General features: G+C 36.5%; 1 protein-coding gene across 1 annotated transcript in view; it reads right to left on the minus strand.

Moving 5' to 3' along the window:
• Positions 1-8,777: 8,777 nt before the first annotated feature.
• WNT7A (Wnt family member 7A) overlaps positions 8,778-13,379 on the minus strand; it is a gene marked incomplete at both ends in the record, with an annotated part of 59,610 nt that continues 55,008 nt past the window's right edge. Inside the window, one exon of the mRNA XM_081321270.1 lies at positions 8,778-9,257. Within this exon, the coding sequence (XP_081177396.1) occupies positions 8,778-9,257 (480 nt within the window). The remainder of the gene's footprint in view (positions 9,258-13,379) is intronic.

The following is a 13,379-nucleotide window of genomic DNA, read 5'->3' on the forward strand; positions in this document are numbered from 1 at the left end:
TCAAATCCTAGTTTGTATTTGTGATAAATCCTTCATAAAACGTTTTCCACTGCAGGCACAGAGAACATTTAACAATTCTGCCTATGAAAATGTAATGTTATTCAGAAGGTCTGAAATATTTAATCCAGCAATGAGGAATCTGGAGCTTTCTAAATGGGGCTTCCATCACTCTGGCCTTTAGCCAACCTGTTTGGAACTGGTAAGAATTCTATATGTGCATACTCTAACCCAGGGCTCTTCAAACTTGGCCCTTTTATGACTTGTGGACTTCAACTCCCACGCTGGCTGAGGAATTCTGGGAGTTGAAGTCCACAAGTCATAAAAGGGCCAAGTTTGAAGACCCCTGCTCTAACCCTTTATTTAGTCAATTAATAAATTATGTTTAAGTCTAAGATTGGATACAAAGGAGTTTTAATTAATTAGACAAAATTGCTAAGAATGAACATTTCCTCTTCCAAAATATAAGTTTAGGAAGATAGGAATAAATTATTATGTATTACTTACAGTTAATGGGCACAATAAGATAAAGCAATCTGTTTCTACAAAATCTAATTTTAATGATAAATGTAAGCTGTGATGCCATTTTGATAAGAAATTGTTACTATACAGATCTTGTGTAGGTAATAGTTACGGTTTATATACATGTAGGTTCTTTATATCATACAATTACTGGTATACATAGGGTTTGTTTAATTGTATAATGTTCCATTAATTTTGTTACCGTTAAAAGGAAAAAAAAGACACCAGACTGGGGAACAATTTCAGGCCCATGAGCTAAATCCAGTTCCAGCTCCCCTAACATAAGCAAGGTCTCATCAAACTCCCAGATTCCTAAAGATGCTTGGAATTAGCATTTCCCACAGAATCCCTCTTCCTCTTTTCCTAGCTTTTGTTGTGGGGAGAAGGTAGGAAAGCCATGACAGAGCCAGGTTTGGAGGATTCCAAATAGCTTGGTCTCTTCTTCCTTTGGGTTGCACCCTCTGAGTGGGTCAGCCAGGCAGCTTCCTAATTTATGGGTTGTATAACATTGTGTCAGATTGCAATCAGAAGGACAGCAGCATTTTCTCAAGTCTTTGAGCCAAAAGGATTGGGAGTTACTCCCTAATACAAAAGGGAGGGTACTTGTGATGCTGAGGGGAAAATCCTATCGCATTCATTGATAAAAATCCATTCCGACAACATAGGAGGGATTTTACATCCATTATAATGCTAGACATCCTAGGGAGAAGACAGTCTGGCCGGCTTCAGCTCTCACTTTATTCTCTGTAAAGCTCGATTTGTAGAACAGCATTTCACCACTTGGGCTGATCTCAAAAATCTAAAGCAATTGGGACTTGCTAAGTCCTTGGATGCAAGATCACCAGGAGATTCCAGGCTGTAGGCTTGACTGGCAAGTTGAAAACCATTGCTGAGATGGGCGGTGGCCCATCTGCACTCTTGCTGCGAAAGCTACACTGCTCCATCTAAATAGCCAGCAGGAGTCAAGCTCTGCCTCTGAGAGAATACTTGCCTCTGTGCATATATATATATATATATATTAGCACTCATTTTATTTCCCAAACTGTAATTTGTGCTGAATTCTGCTGTACGCTGCCCAGAGATGGGCGGTTTAGAAATATGACATATACATATATAAATTTACCTGGCAATAGTTTTCCCAATAGAGTCTTGGGCTCTAAAAAGTAAAGAAGAGGCTAACTTCCTTTTCGGTGTCTCTTCCAGGAGCACACAGCGTACAGAAATTCCTGTGGTGTTGTTGTTGTTTTTTTCTCTCTCTCTTCAAGTGAAACGTTTTTCAGCACCAGGCATAAACTTTTTAGGATAAGAGCAGTGTGAGAAAATTGGCTGTGCATGGCTTTGGCACGTTTTCTAGAGCACACAAGACCCCCTCCCCACCCCCAACTCTCTTTGAGATAAACAAACTATGCCTTATTTACACTGGCACTAATTTTCTACATAATTGTTAATGTTTGTTCTAGGATGTTCTGATTCTTTTTACTTTGATACTATTTTCATTTAATACAAAGAACTTCCAGATTACTCCCTTAGTAACCAATTGGGGATTTCTTTGTGTCAAAAATTGAGAACAGGAGATTGGGAGAGAGAAAGAGATCAAATCCTTCAGACTGGCTCTGAGCTAAGTGGGTCGTGACATTTGATACAACCCAAGTAGTATGTTAAATACTGTGAGCTACCTATTGGCATGTGCTGCATATCAATGCTTGTTGGCAAAACTGTGACCAGCAAGAAGAGGAGTGGGTTGAGTCTGCCTAAACTTCATGTTTTTATATATTTTTTCTAATTAGCTTGCTTCTAAGAGCAACCAATTTAGAATACTGTTCAATGAAAATTCATTGCTGCATTTGAGAGTTCACACATTCTTTAGATGCACTTTCTTGCAAAATCACAATGTCACATTAAATCATGTAAAAAGTCTTTACATTAAAGTAATTAAATTATTTGTTTCAGATCTGAAATGTATAGTCTTGAGAGACATATTAATTAAAGATTATATAGCTACTGCTAATAAACATTGGGATAAATAATTTTAACTTATCAAAAATAGGGTTTCTGATTATTTTGATTTCAGATAATGGTATTTGTGTTGAGAAGATATTCTGATATCCTTTCTTTCTTCCTTCCTTCCTTCCTTCCTTCCTTCCTTTCTTTCTTTCTCTCTGTTTGTTTCTTTCTTTCACCCATTACACAAGAAGGGACTCTGTGGTTTACAATAATATTGTAATATGATTGTTGCTAATTATGTTTATTTTAAGCTGCTACTTCCCTTGTAGGACATAAAATAAGCTGGGCAGATCCTCCTCAAGCATCAGTAGTTCATTTTATGCTGAGGCTGTTTTTCCCAGGTATAGTGAAATTTGCAATAGCAGTAAGAAAATTGTGGAAATAAAATAGTTTGTGTGTTGAGCTTCTTCTATTTTGTGTTGGTTTTATCAATGGACTGAAACAAGACATGACATTATTCTTATGTTTATGAAAAGGTTTACATTGATCTTTCCTGGAAAGAGTGGCATTGCCATTCCATTTTTTAAAAAATAGCTAAATCTATATGGCATCACAGCTAGATTTGGGACATTAAAGAGGTACCATCAGAGGCTCCATCAGTGCAATTCTTTGGGAAGGAAAGCACAAGGCTCACAAATACTTCCAGAAACATTATATCGGACAGGCACTTTTAGATGTATGGGTTAGAATAAAAAAAATGCAATTATATGGAAATCCCTAATTGGTTATCCAGATTGGAGATGTTCATACACCCAAATTTCATGAAATTAGGAAAGGTGACCATATACAAAAACATCTTAGACGAAGGAGAATTAAAATTGAGGAGAAAGTTATTAGAAGAAGGGATAGAACTTGAATGGTGGGCATACCTCCAAATACAATTGTGATATATGAAGGATAAAAAAGAATGGGGAATAAAACTAGAACATACAGAATTAGATAAAATTTTATTAGGAATGGAGGAAAAAGAGATAAAAAGGATATATCAATATTTATTGGAACATGGTATGTTGGAAGAGCAAGTAAAAGATACAATGTTAATTTGGAATAAAAATTTTGCTTATGATATTGATTTAGATAACTGGCAAGAATTATGGGAAAGGAATAGGAAGCTCACATTAGCTACTGTGTACAAAGAAAATTTATATAAGATGTTCTAGAGGTGGCACCTCCCCCCTGTGAGATTAGCTAAAATGGATAAAAAGACCTCGCCAAAATGTTGGAAATGCAAAGAATCGCTAGCTAGGGACCTACTACCATATGTGGTGGGAATGCTCAAAAGCACAAAAATTTTGACATTTGATAAAACAGCGGTTAGAAGAGATACTAATGCAGAACATCGAGTTAAAGCCAGAACTTTTTCTGCTGGGTATTACCAAGGATAAATACAATAAAGGATCCCTATATCTATTACTACACATGCTAACAGCAGCAAGATTAATCTTTGCACAGAGATGGAAAGATAATGAGACACCCTCAGAAGAAGAGGTAATAAATAAGATTTATCCTGTGCTGAAATGGACAGGTTGACTCAAGGATAAGAGTGAAACAGATTATTCTGAAATCTGGAACAAATTGTATAATTGGTTGGGGGAAAATAGATGGAAAAACTCTCTGATTCAGCAAAACACAGTGATCAAGAAAGATACTGGTCAAAGGAATAATATTAAAGTGAAAATTAAGAATATAGATGATGGGATCTACCAGAGTGAACATTTTAAAAAGAAACATTTGTTTGAATATGTGGATTATGGATTATAGAAACCAATTGTTAATGATTTCTCTTTACAAATGTAAACCCAGCAAACACACTGTTAACGAACTATTATGTGATTTATGTTTTTAAAAAATCAATAAAACTTTATTGAAAAAAACCATCCCTAACATCCTTTTGGTGTGAATTAGCAATTGGGTTATAGTATTCCAGGTACTCTACACCTATTGGGATGCCTGTTCAAATATACATAAAAATGATGGTGTGGAACAAACATTTCTATGGTACTTTTTAAGATTGTCTCGATTATGTCATTTTAACATTAAATCCATATGACATCAGTGAGTGAAATATACATCACAAATGTGGAACAGGGCACCATCAATGTATTTTATCAGATTCCTATGAAACTCTGGAAAAATTAATCTAGAGCCTGTGATAAATAATAGACAGAATGAAGACAAATACATTGAGATTAAATTGAGATCTGAGATTAAATTCAGATCAGAATACCATTGCAGACACATCACTCTCCTATGGGATTAAGTTGTAAGTGGCCTTTTTGGATGGAATTTCACTTCCTCTTAAAGGTCAGAATTCAGACATTCAAATCAAAATCAAATTATTATAGCCATAGTCCCAGTATAGGACTTCAGACACTAGATTTGGGTGTTTAGTGATCACACTTATATTTTAATTTTAGCCTTTTTCTGGGTAGGAAAGGTTGGCTACAAAAGTAGGCGTCTTGCTAATGATCCATTTACATGTGTAGTATTTTGTATATGCCTGAGGTACTCTTTTGTAAATTACAGTTAATTCAAAATGTGGCAGCTTAAAATGGATCAAGCTAGTGCAGAATAACTCATCTTTTTAAAACAGTGCACTGCCTACAATGGTCAGTTGACAAGTTCCAATTAAAGTCTTGGAGCTTCATTTAAAGTCTTAAGAATATTTGAAACACTAAGGATCCTCCTTCTTCCAAAGTGCAACTATTAGAATTCTTAATGAAGACCTTTCTTAGTGCTCCAGCCTCTCCCCTAAAATTGTCTAGCATAGCTTCAAAGAATTTTACATTTTTAATGCTGATTATCTGCAGCAGACAGAGTAGCAGACAGACTACAGGAAGATGAAGATGAAGATGAAGGAGGAGGAGGAGGAGTGGGGGAGGAGGAGGAGGAGGAGGAGGAGGAGGAGGAGGAGGAGGAGGAAGAAGAGGAGAAGAAGAAGAAGAAGAAGAAGAAGAAGAAGAAGAAGAAGAAGAAGAAGAAGAAGAAGAAGAAGAAGAAGAAGAAGAAGAAGAAGAAGAAGGAATTTCCATTTCTCATTTCTTTATGATGGCTCCATGCTTTATTTTTCCTCAATGATAATATTCTGAAAAGAATAGGCCTTCTGTCTCTGAGGGACTCTTTTCTTTGCTCTCTAACACCTTAATAAGAGTAGCTGCTTTTGGAAAATTTTATGTTCCATGGAGTTTTAGGTGGTCAATGACCCTGTTCCTTTGAGAGTAAAAGTCAAAATTTAACATGACCAGTAGGCTTACATCCCCCCCAAAATGAAATTGTATGATTTCTGCCCTGATTTATATAATATATTATTTGTATCATATAAAATGCAACTTCTGCAGTTTAGAAAATTTAAAAATGTCAAGGAAACAATTTCTAGAAATGGCCTATGTCACAATGGCCTGTAAATGATTTGCTTTTTGCCATTGTGCTGATTTTCAGTTAGGGTTTGAAATTCTTTGTAATTCATTATTTTATTTAGTGTCTCTAGATAAACTATTAGATTCATATTTTGTTAGCAGTTTATGGAACAGACTGACATCCCAACTTGGTAAGTAGGCCATTTCTGTCCTGGACCATTATTTAGAAGTTTATTTAAACTAAACGTACCTTTGTAATTGGAATAATGGGTTTAGGTATTTGCCTTGTTTTAAATGCAGAAAACTCTGATACAACTATCTGTATGCAATTTCTTTTAAAACTTGACCTCAGTTCTAAAATCCCGTCAATTCAATATATCAATATATATCAAAATCAGTCTGGGATGTAAAGAGCCTTACCTGGGACCTTTTGGGAAAACAGCATTCAGGAAAATGAGAGAGTTTAGCAGAATGGCTTTTACATGGTTTAAGGGGTTACCTCCAGAAAAGGGAAAGCACAGTCAATACAGGTACAAACAAAGAGGTCATCTCAGGCACTCAATTCCCTAAAATCAGAAGGATGCCCCCCCACCACAATGTTCTTGCTTTTCACTCTATGATTGCACAAAACTACATTAGCAGAAGACTTCATGTCACTATGCAAAACACACTGCAGATATATGGAACAGATTCTCTATTTTTTTATTTCATTTGTTATGTTTCTTGTGTATCCCGCTGTTAAATACCCAAAAGAAAAAGTCCAAAACATTTAGTTTGTCTCCTAAGTGGTGATAACCTGGAAGTTGGTTCTATTACTTTTATTTTGGCATCAGTTTGCCAGAGAGACAAAAATACTAATAAATTATAAAGTTGGGGATCAAATGCTAATGGGTCCTGGCAGAATGATCACAATGATGCCACAAAAGCAAACTATTTAATTGAGCATAATTGCGCTAGAAAATCTTAGGGATAAGAAAGGAAATGCCAAAGTGTAAAAGCCAAACAGTACAAAAGAAGCAAGTGGGTGGGAGAAATGGATGGGTAATTGAAAGCTTTTCTAAATATGACTTGAGAATATTTGTGAGGCAGGGGGAGGGAAGAGGAAGGGAAATGCCAAAAACCAGTTGGACAAAACCTGTAAGCTTTTTGCCTTATCTATGAGAATCAGATAATGTGTGTGTCATGCTAGTTTTTATAGTCATCGCCCACAGTCTCACCCTGATAAAATCAAATTTGACAGTAGCACAATATAGAGGTTTAACTGACAGCACACACAGCACATTTGCTAGTCATAATGCCACAGTTTAATGACTGACGCATCTGGGAAGCTAATTCAGATTTTTCTCTCTCTCTCTCTCTTTTTGAATAGGATAAAGGAGCATCCAGTTAATTCCAACCATGAATTCAAGCCTTGTGACAAAACTGATGCTACATACTCTTGTTCTTGTTCTGCATATTCTGCAAATTGAAGTACAGGAAAAGAGCCACTTTGTACATACATCCGGAGAGAAAATTCATTTTGTATTTTGTATATACAACCAGCTTGTTACTTTTTATGTCAACAAAGTAACTGGCCTTAATTGTTAAATAGGCTATGAATTACAAATAGTGTGCCTGTTTTGAGAAAAATTACAGGTTACAGAATTTTACAAGCAGATATAGTATAAATAAAATATTCATATAAAAATAGTCTCTTACAAAATATATTCTTTTATCCTATGGTTCATTTTCCAAAGGTGGAAACTTGCCTGGCGTTTTGCATTTATATGTCATTTGTTATTTCCAACTGGATTTTGAAATGATCCTTTTAAACAAAAAATTGGGAAAATTGTGTACTGTGATATATAGAGAAGATGAATAGCAATTTGAGATTCCAGACAACTAGCAGCATACAGCTCAAAATTATAAAAGATGCCTGCTTTTGTACTTAATACCTGCAGAAACTATCCTGCATTTGCAACTAGTAGAAATACCTAAGTAAACAATAATATATACACCTCAAGGGTTTCCCCTCTACTGAATCTACAAAAATGATTCCACAAAAAAGCAGGCTATCTACTTTAATTGCAGAATGCTCCCAAAAAAAATTGGTGGTAGAGGGTTTTTAATTAAATAAATTAATATTAGTTTTATCTGCAAAAGTGACTAAATATTGCTATAATTATTATGCCAAGTTTTCCCAACACGCTGTGCTAAAATCAGCAGCAGAGCAGAAAAGCAGCTAAACCAGTGTTTATATGGGAAGCACCCATTGGTCTACTTGCATTAGCACAGGCAGAACAATGGGAATACAAGGAACAGCCAACAAGGAACAATCAACAGAAGTTTTTTTTTTCTTTTCACAAATGTAGAAATCCCTACAACTGCATAATCCACACTCTTTCAATGGAAACTCACACAGGCGCATTGTCACCCAATTGTGGACAAAGCCCCTCTTAAAATATGACTTTTTTTTCCTCAGCTCACACTTTAGGCACGTTGCATGGTCTTTTGATCACTTTCATCTGGCCTCATAAGTGCCTCCTCCAAGGAAATTCAACTTTTCCCACAATTTTAAAGGCAGTCCGTAATGTTTGGATGGCCCAGATTATTTGGGTATTTCTCCAATTTATTTTATTTATGTAGTTTAGGTTATCTGAAGTTTTGCATTCGGCAAAATAGTTTGTTTCTGGGTTCCTTTTAAAAAGTCTGGGTGTAGTTTTTGGGCTATTCCCAAAAGTCTTTGACCATTATCCACTATAAACACTGTTAAAAGGGGAGGAAAACGGGATTATTTTGCTGGATTTTCTTTTGGAAACCATTTGGGCCTTTGCTACAGTATTTTTTAGATACACTGAACTTATGTGCAAAAAAGGTGTGTACTCCAAGGCTTTAGGTTCCCCTGCCAAAGCCATGCTTTCATTTACAGGTGTAGACTTCTGTTCGTTCACTGCATGTGTTACATTTGACATAACAGCACCAGTGAAATTTGCAGTTGCACTGCCAGACTCTGGAATATTGATGAGTGTTATAACCTCGTCCACAACACATCAGGTCACAGCCATTGGTCTGCTGGGCTGTTTTGTTGCACATTCTGCCCTGTGTACCCACACTGCCAGTCACAGGATCCTCTTCACAGTAGTTGGGCGATTTCTCTATGTAGACTAAGTCTGTATCCATCGGTTTACGATACGAGAGTGGTTTCTTTATCTTCAGAAAAGTGGGGCGCTTATTACGACTTGCCCGCACAGGTTCAACCTGAACAGCTTCATTGTATTTCTCCTTAAGGATGTAGCCCAGCTCCCTGAATTTAGGAAGAGTTGTCCAGCATGTTTTAGTAGTGCATGATCCTGACACTCCATGGCACTTGCACTCCAACTTCATGTTCTCTTCAAGGATCTGGAGTGAAAAGAAAAGAAGACATGATGTTCCATTCAAATGGCTAAATGCCAGGAAATATTCTTTATTTTTGCAAACAAACAAAAAAAATAATATTAAAAACAGAACAAATAGGATGGTGAAAACCCCTACAATTTAGAAATCAAATGTTCTGCAGAACTTTCAGAATATTCCATTTGCTCCCTCCCTCCAGACCATCCCAACTTTTTCTAGGTCGAGCCATTTTGAAAACGACTCAGCAATTTTAGAAGTAAATCCCCCAAACAGAAAGTAAGTTGAGGTGTTACTTTATCCCAGAACACTATCTTCAAGATATCTCAAAATGCTTCTAATGCGGACGATGCTTTCCCAGAAGCCACCAAAGCACTTTGAAAAAGTGTGGATTAGAAGAGTTTCAATATGTTCCTGAGATGGAATAGAATGTTTCAGAATTTTTTTAGAATATTCCAAGCCCAGATTAATCAGTTTTCCTCTTTCCTAACAACAATCAATACTGTACTGTATATGTTCCAATTTTGTCTTCCAATTAATGGTTCATGGAAACAAAGTTGGAATATTATATCTTTAACTGCTGCCTGATCAATCTCATTTTATATCCAGAAATGCTATTATCCTGTTTTTACATTTATTTTCAGAGCAAGAGAAATTCAAAGTTCTAAGGCCCTTCCAAATCATTTCTGAAATATGTACAGCATGAAAAAACAGCATTATAGCAAGGCAAAAGTAGGGTCTATCAGAAGAAAGTCCAGTGCATAGAATCTAATCTAGTACTAGTAACTATAGGCAATCTAAATAATGATTCTTAAATAAGTTTTCCAGTTTACCCTCCACTGAATAAATTGCATGATCAGAAGCACCAAACATACCTTGAGGTGTACAAAGGATTTTATATTGGGATAGCAACCATTCAATGGTGCTGTTTTATGAGTTATGTTTTTTTCTTTATGTAGACCCTAGTGCATAGAGTCTAATCAAACTCTAATTTTATAAATTATGCTTCGAGCTTTGCTACAACCTTCACGTTTCCATTTGCACATACCGAAAAGGTGACAAGGGCAATAACCTAATCTGCATTCATTTTAAAATCCCATAGTTCTGTACTGTGATTAAGCTGGCAGCTTTGATGAAAGTAGACTACACTTTTTTACAGTGTCCAAGTTCCACTTCAGTCCATAGATAGACAGAGACATGACTACAGAGGGAATCAACGGCTCCATTTGAAAGAGCTGAGTAAGCTGCTGCAGAGGATCAACTGCTAAAAAGTCTCATGACATATGTTGAGCTTGCTGTTCTCCGGATTGCATCTTGATGCCAGCTGGAAATATTTCCTCCCAATTTCACTAGCTCCCAACCTCCACTTAGAAGAAAACATTCATTTCCTTTTTTGGAGAATTTTGACACTTTAGACACAGATAAATGTATACCACTGGTAGGGATTTGCACTGACAATAAGTTTTGGGTCAGGCACAAATTTGTTTTCTTGTGAAATAACAAAGTTTAACTTAGGAAAAGTCAGAGACTACCTGATTTGATCCAGGATCCAAATCTAATGTGAGTTGCCCCTTTTCCATTGACTCTGATGAATAGGCAAAGTGTTTTTTACTGCTTTTGTGAGGTGCTCTACTTCAACTAGCCTCTCAGTCTCAATGTGTTATGGTGTTCTGTGTTCCCAAAACATTGTGGCAGAATTGAGCTATATTGATTGCAGGTAGTCTTTGACTTACCACCACAACTGGTACCAGAATTTTCATTGCTAAGCAATAAGTGAGTTGCACCTGGTTTTACAACCTATTTTGCCACAGTTGTTAACCAAGTTACTGCAGTTATTAAGTGAATCATACAATCATTAAGATAATCTGCTTCCCCCATTGACTTTGCTTGTTGGAAGCCAGTTGGGAAGATGGCAATCACATGACTCTGGGATATTGCAATTGTTGTAAACACATGCCAATTGCCAAGTGCCTGAATTTTGATCGTGTGAGTGTGGTGATGCTGCAAGGATAGAATAGAATAGAATAGAATAGAATAGAATAGAATAGAATAGAATAGAATAGAATAGAATAGAATAGAATAGAATAGAACAGAACAGAACAGAACAGAACAGAACAGAATAGAATAGAATAGAATAGAATAGAATAGAATAGAATAGAATAGAATAGGAGTTGGAAGGGAGGTCCTTAGAGTTCTTCTAGTCCAACCCCCTACTTAGGCAGGAAACCCTATACCCAGGGCTTTTTTTCTCATAGAATGCTCAGAACGGAATTCCGGCACCTTTTTTGGATGGAACCTTGTAGGGTAGGCAAGGTGGGTTGTATGACATGTGTGAGTTCCGGCACCTTTTTCTTTTACAAAAAAAGCACTGCCTGTACCATTTCAGACAAATGGTTGTTCAATGTCTTCTTTAAAACTTCCAGTGTTGGAAGTTGCTCCACTGATTAATTGTTCTGTCAGGAAATTTTTTCTTATTTCTAGGATGCTTCTCTCCTTGATTAGTTTTCATCCATGGTTTCTTGTCCTGCCTTCAGGTGCTTTGGAGAATAGCTTGACTCCCTCTTCTTTGTGGCAACCCCTGAGATATTGGAACACTGATATCATGTCACTCCAGTCATTCTTTTCATACCCAATTCCAGCAACCATTCTTTACATGTTTTAGCCTCCAGTCCCCTGATCATCTTTGTTGCTCTTCTTTGCACTCTTTCTAGAGTCTCAACATCTTTTTTACATTGTAGTGGCCAAAACTGGATGCAGTATTCCAAGTGTGGCCTTACCAAAGTGTTTTAAAGTGGTATCAACCACATGATTCTATCACTCTGTTAATACAGCCTAGCACCGTGTTCACTTTTTTTGGCAGCTGCAGCACACTGTTGGCTCATATTTAAGTGATTGTCCATTAGGACTCCAAGATCCCTCTCACAGTTACTACTATTGAGCAAGATACCTCCTATACTGTACCTGTGCATTTGGTTTTTCTTGCCTAAATGTAGGGCCTTACTATTTTCACCACTGAATTTCATTTTGTTTGATGTTCCCAATGTTCAAGTCTGTCAAGATCCTTCTGTATCTTAAGCCTATCATCTGGAATGTTGGTTATTGTAAATGTGAGGACTGATTGTAAGTCAATTTTTATAGTGCCAGTGTAATTTAAGCTGGTCACTAAATGAATGGTTGTAAGTCAAGGACTACCTATATGTGTACATTGCCTCAGTGTTATAGGATAGCTGAAAATAAGCAGCTTCCTTGAAGCATTTCAAAAAAGATACTTGGCACAAAGTTTCATGAAAGCAATGCATACTTTTAAAATTCCACATGTCACTATAACCTTTTAACTTTTTTATAGAATGGAATTAAATGTTCAGATATTTTAAATGCTCCTGAGTGGAATCTTTTGCCCGGTTTCTGAAGAATAGTAGCAGTGGTTTTGGAGCTAAGCTCCATGTAATTAAACCAGAAAGTTCCTGTAACTGTTGGTTCTGAAATGTGTTTAAACACGATAAATTAGTCTCTGTTTCTTAGTGAAAAATTTCTATGAAAATTGAAGTTATTGTAGAGGGCCCCTGTTGTCAGAGACCTCCTTAATTTAAGATAGATTAAGAGATTTCAGTGTTTAAATTGTGATTTTTTCTAAAAGGAATATAAGTGCTTTTAACTTCATTGAAACTTGGCCAAAATTATATAATATTTGCTATATGGGAACTCCTTAATAGTGTGAGATTCTGTTAGGTTCAAAAAAGTGAATTCCTACTTCTCACTGTGTATACAAGATCATTCCTAAATCAACTAATGTTCCCTAGACAACCTCCGAATTTCACAAATGGTTCGTAGCTTTACTCCTTGTTCTATCTGCTTTCCCTCTGCACATTCTGTAGATGTATTTGCCTTCCACACTGCTCAGACAGCAGAACTTCCAACAGTCCCAATTCTGTTCATTCAAAGCCAGGTCAAAGCTACTTCTATGAGCTAAGACTGTTCCCCTACAGACAAGAGGCTATGCAACATCTTATGACCTCTTACAACTTTCCTGTCTGTGAGGATCTTAAGACAGGCCTTATCACTCCTGACCCAGGAAAATTCTGATGTTTTTTATATTTATGTGTTGTTATCAGATCAGTATGATTCAGTCTC

The sequence above is a fragment of the Vipera berus genome, assembly GCF_964194415.1.
Source record: "Vipera berus genome assembly, chromosome: 2".
NCBI lineage: Eukaryota > Metazoa > Chordata > Lepidosauria > Squamata > Viperidae > Vipera > Vipera berus.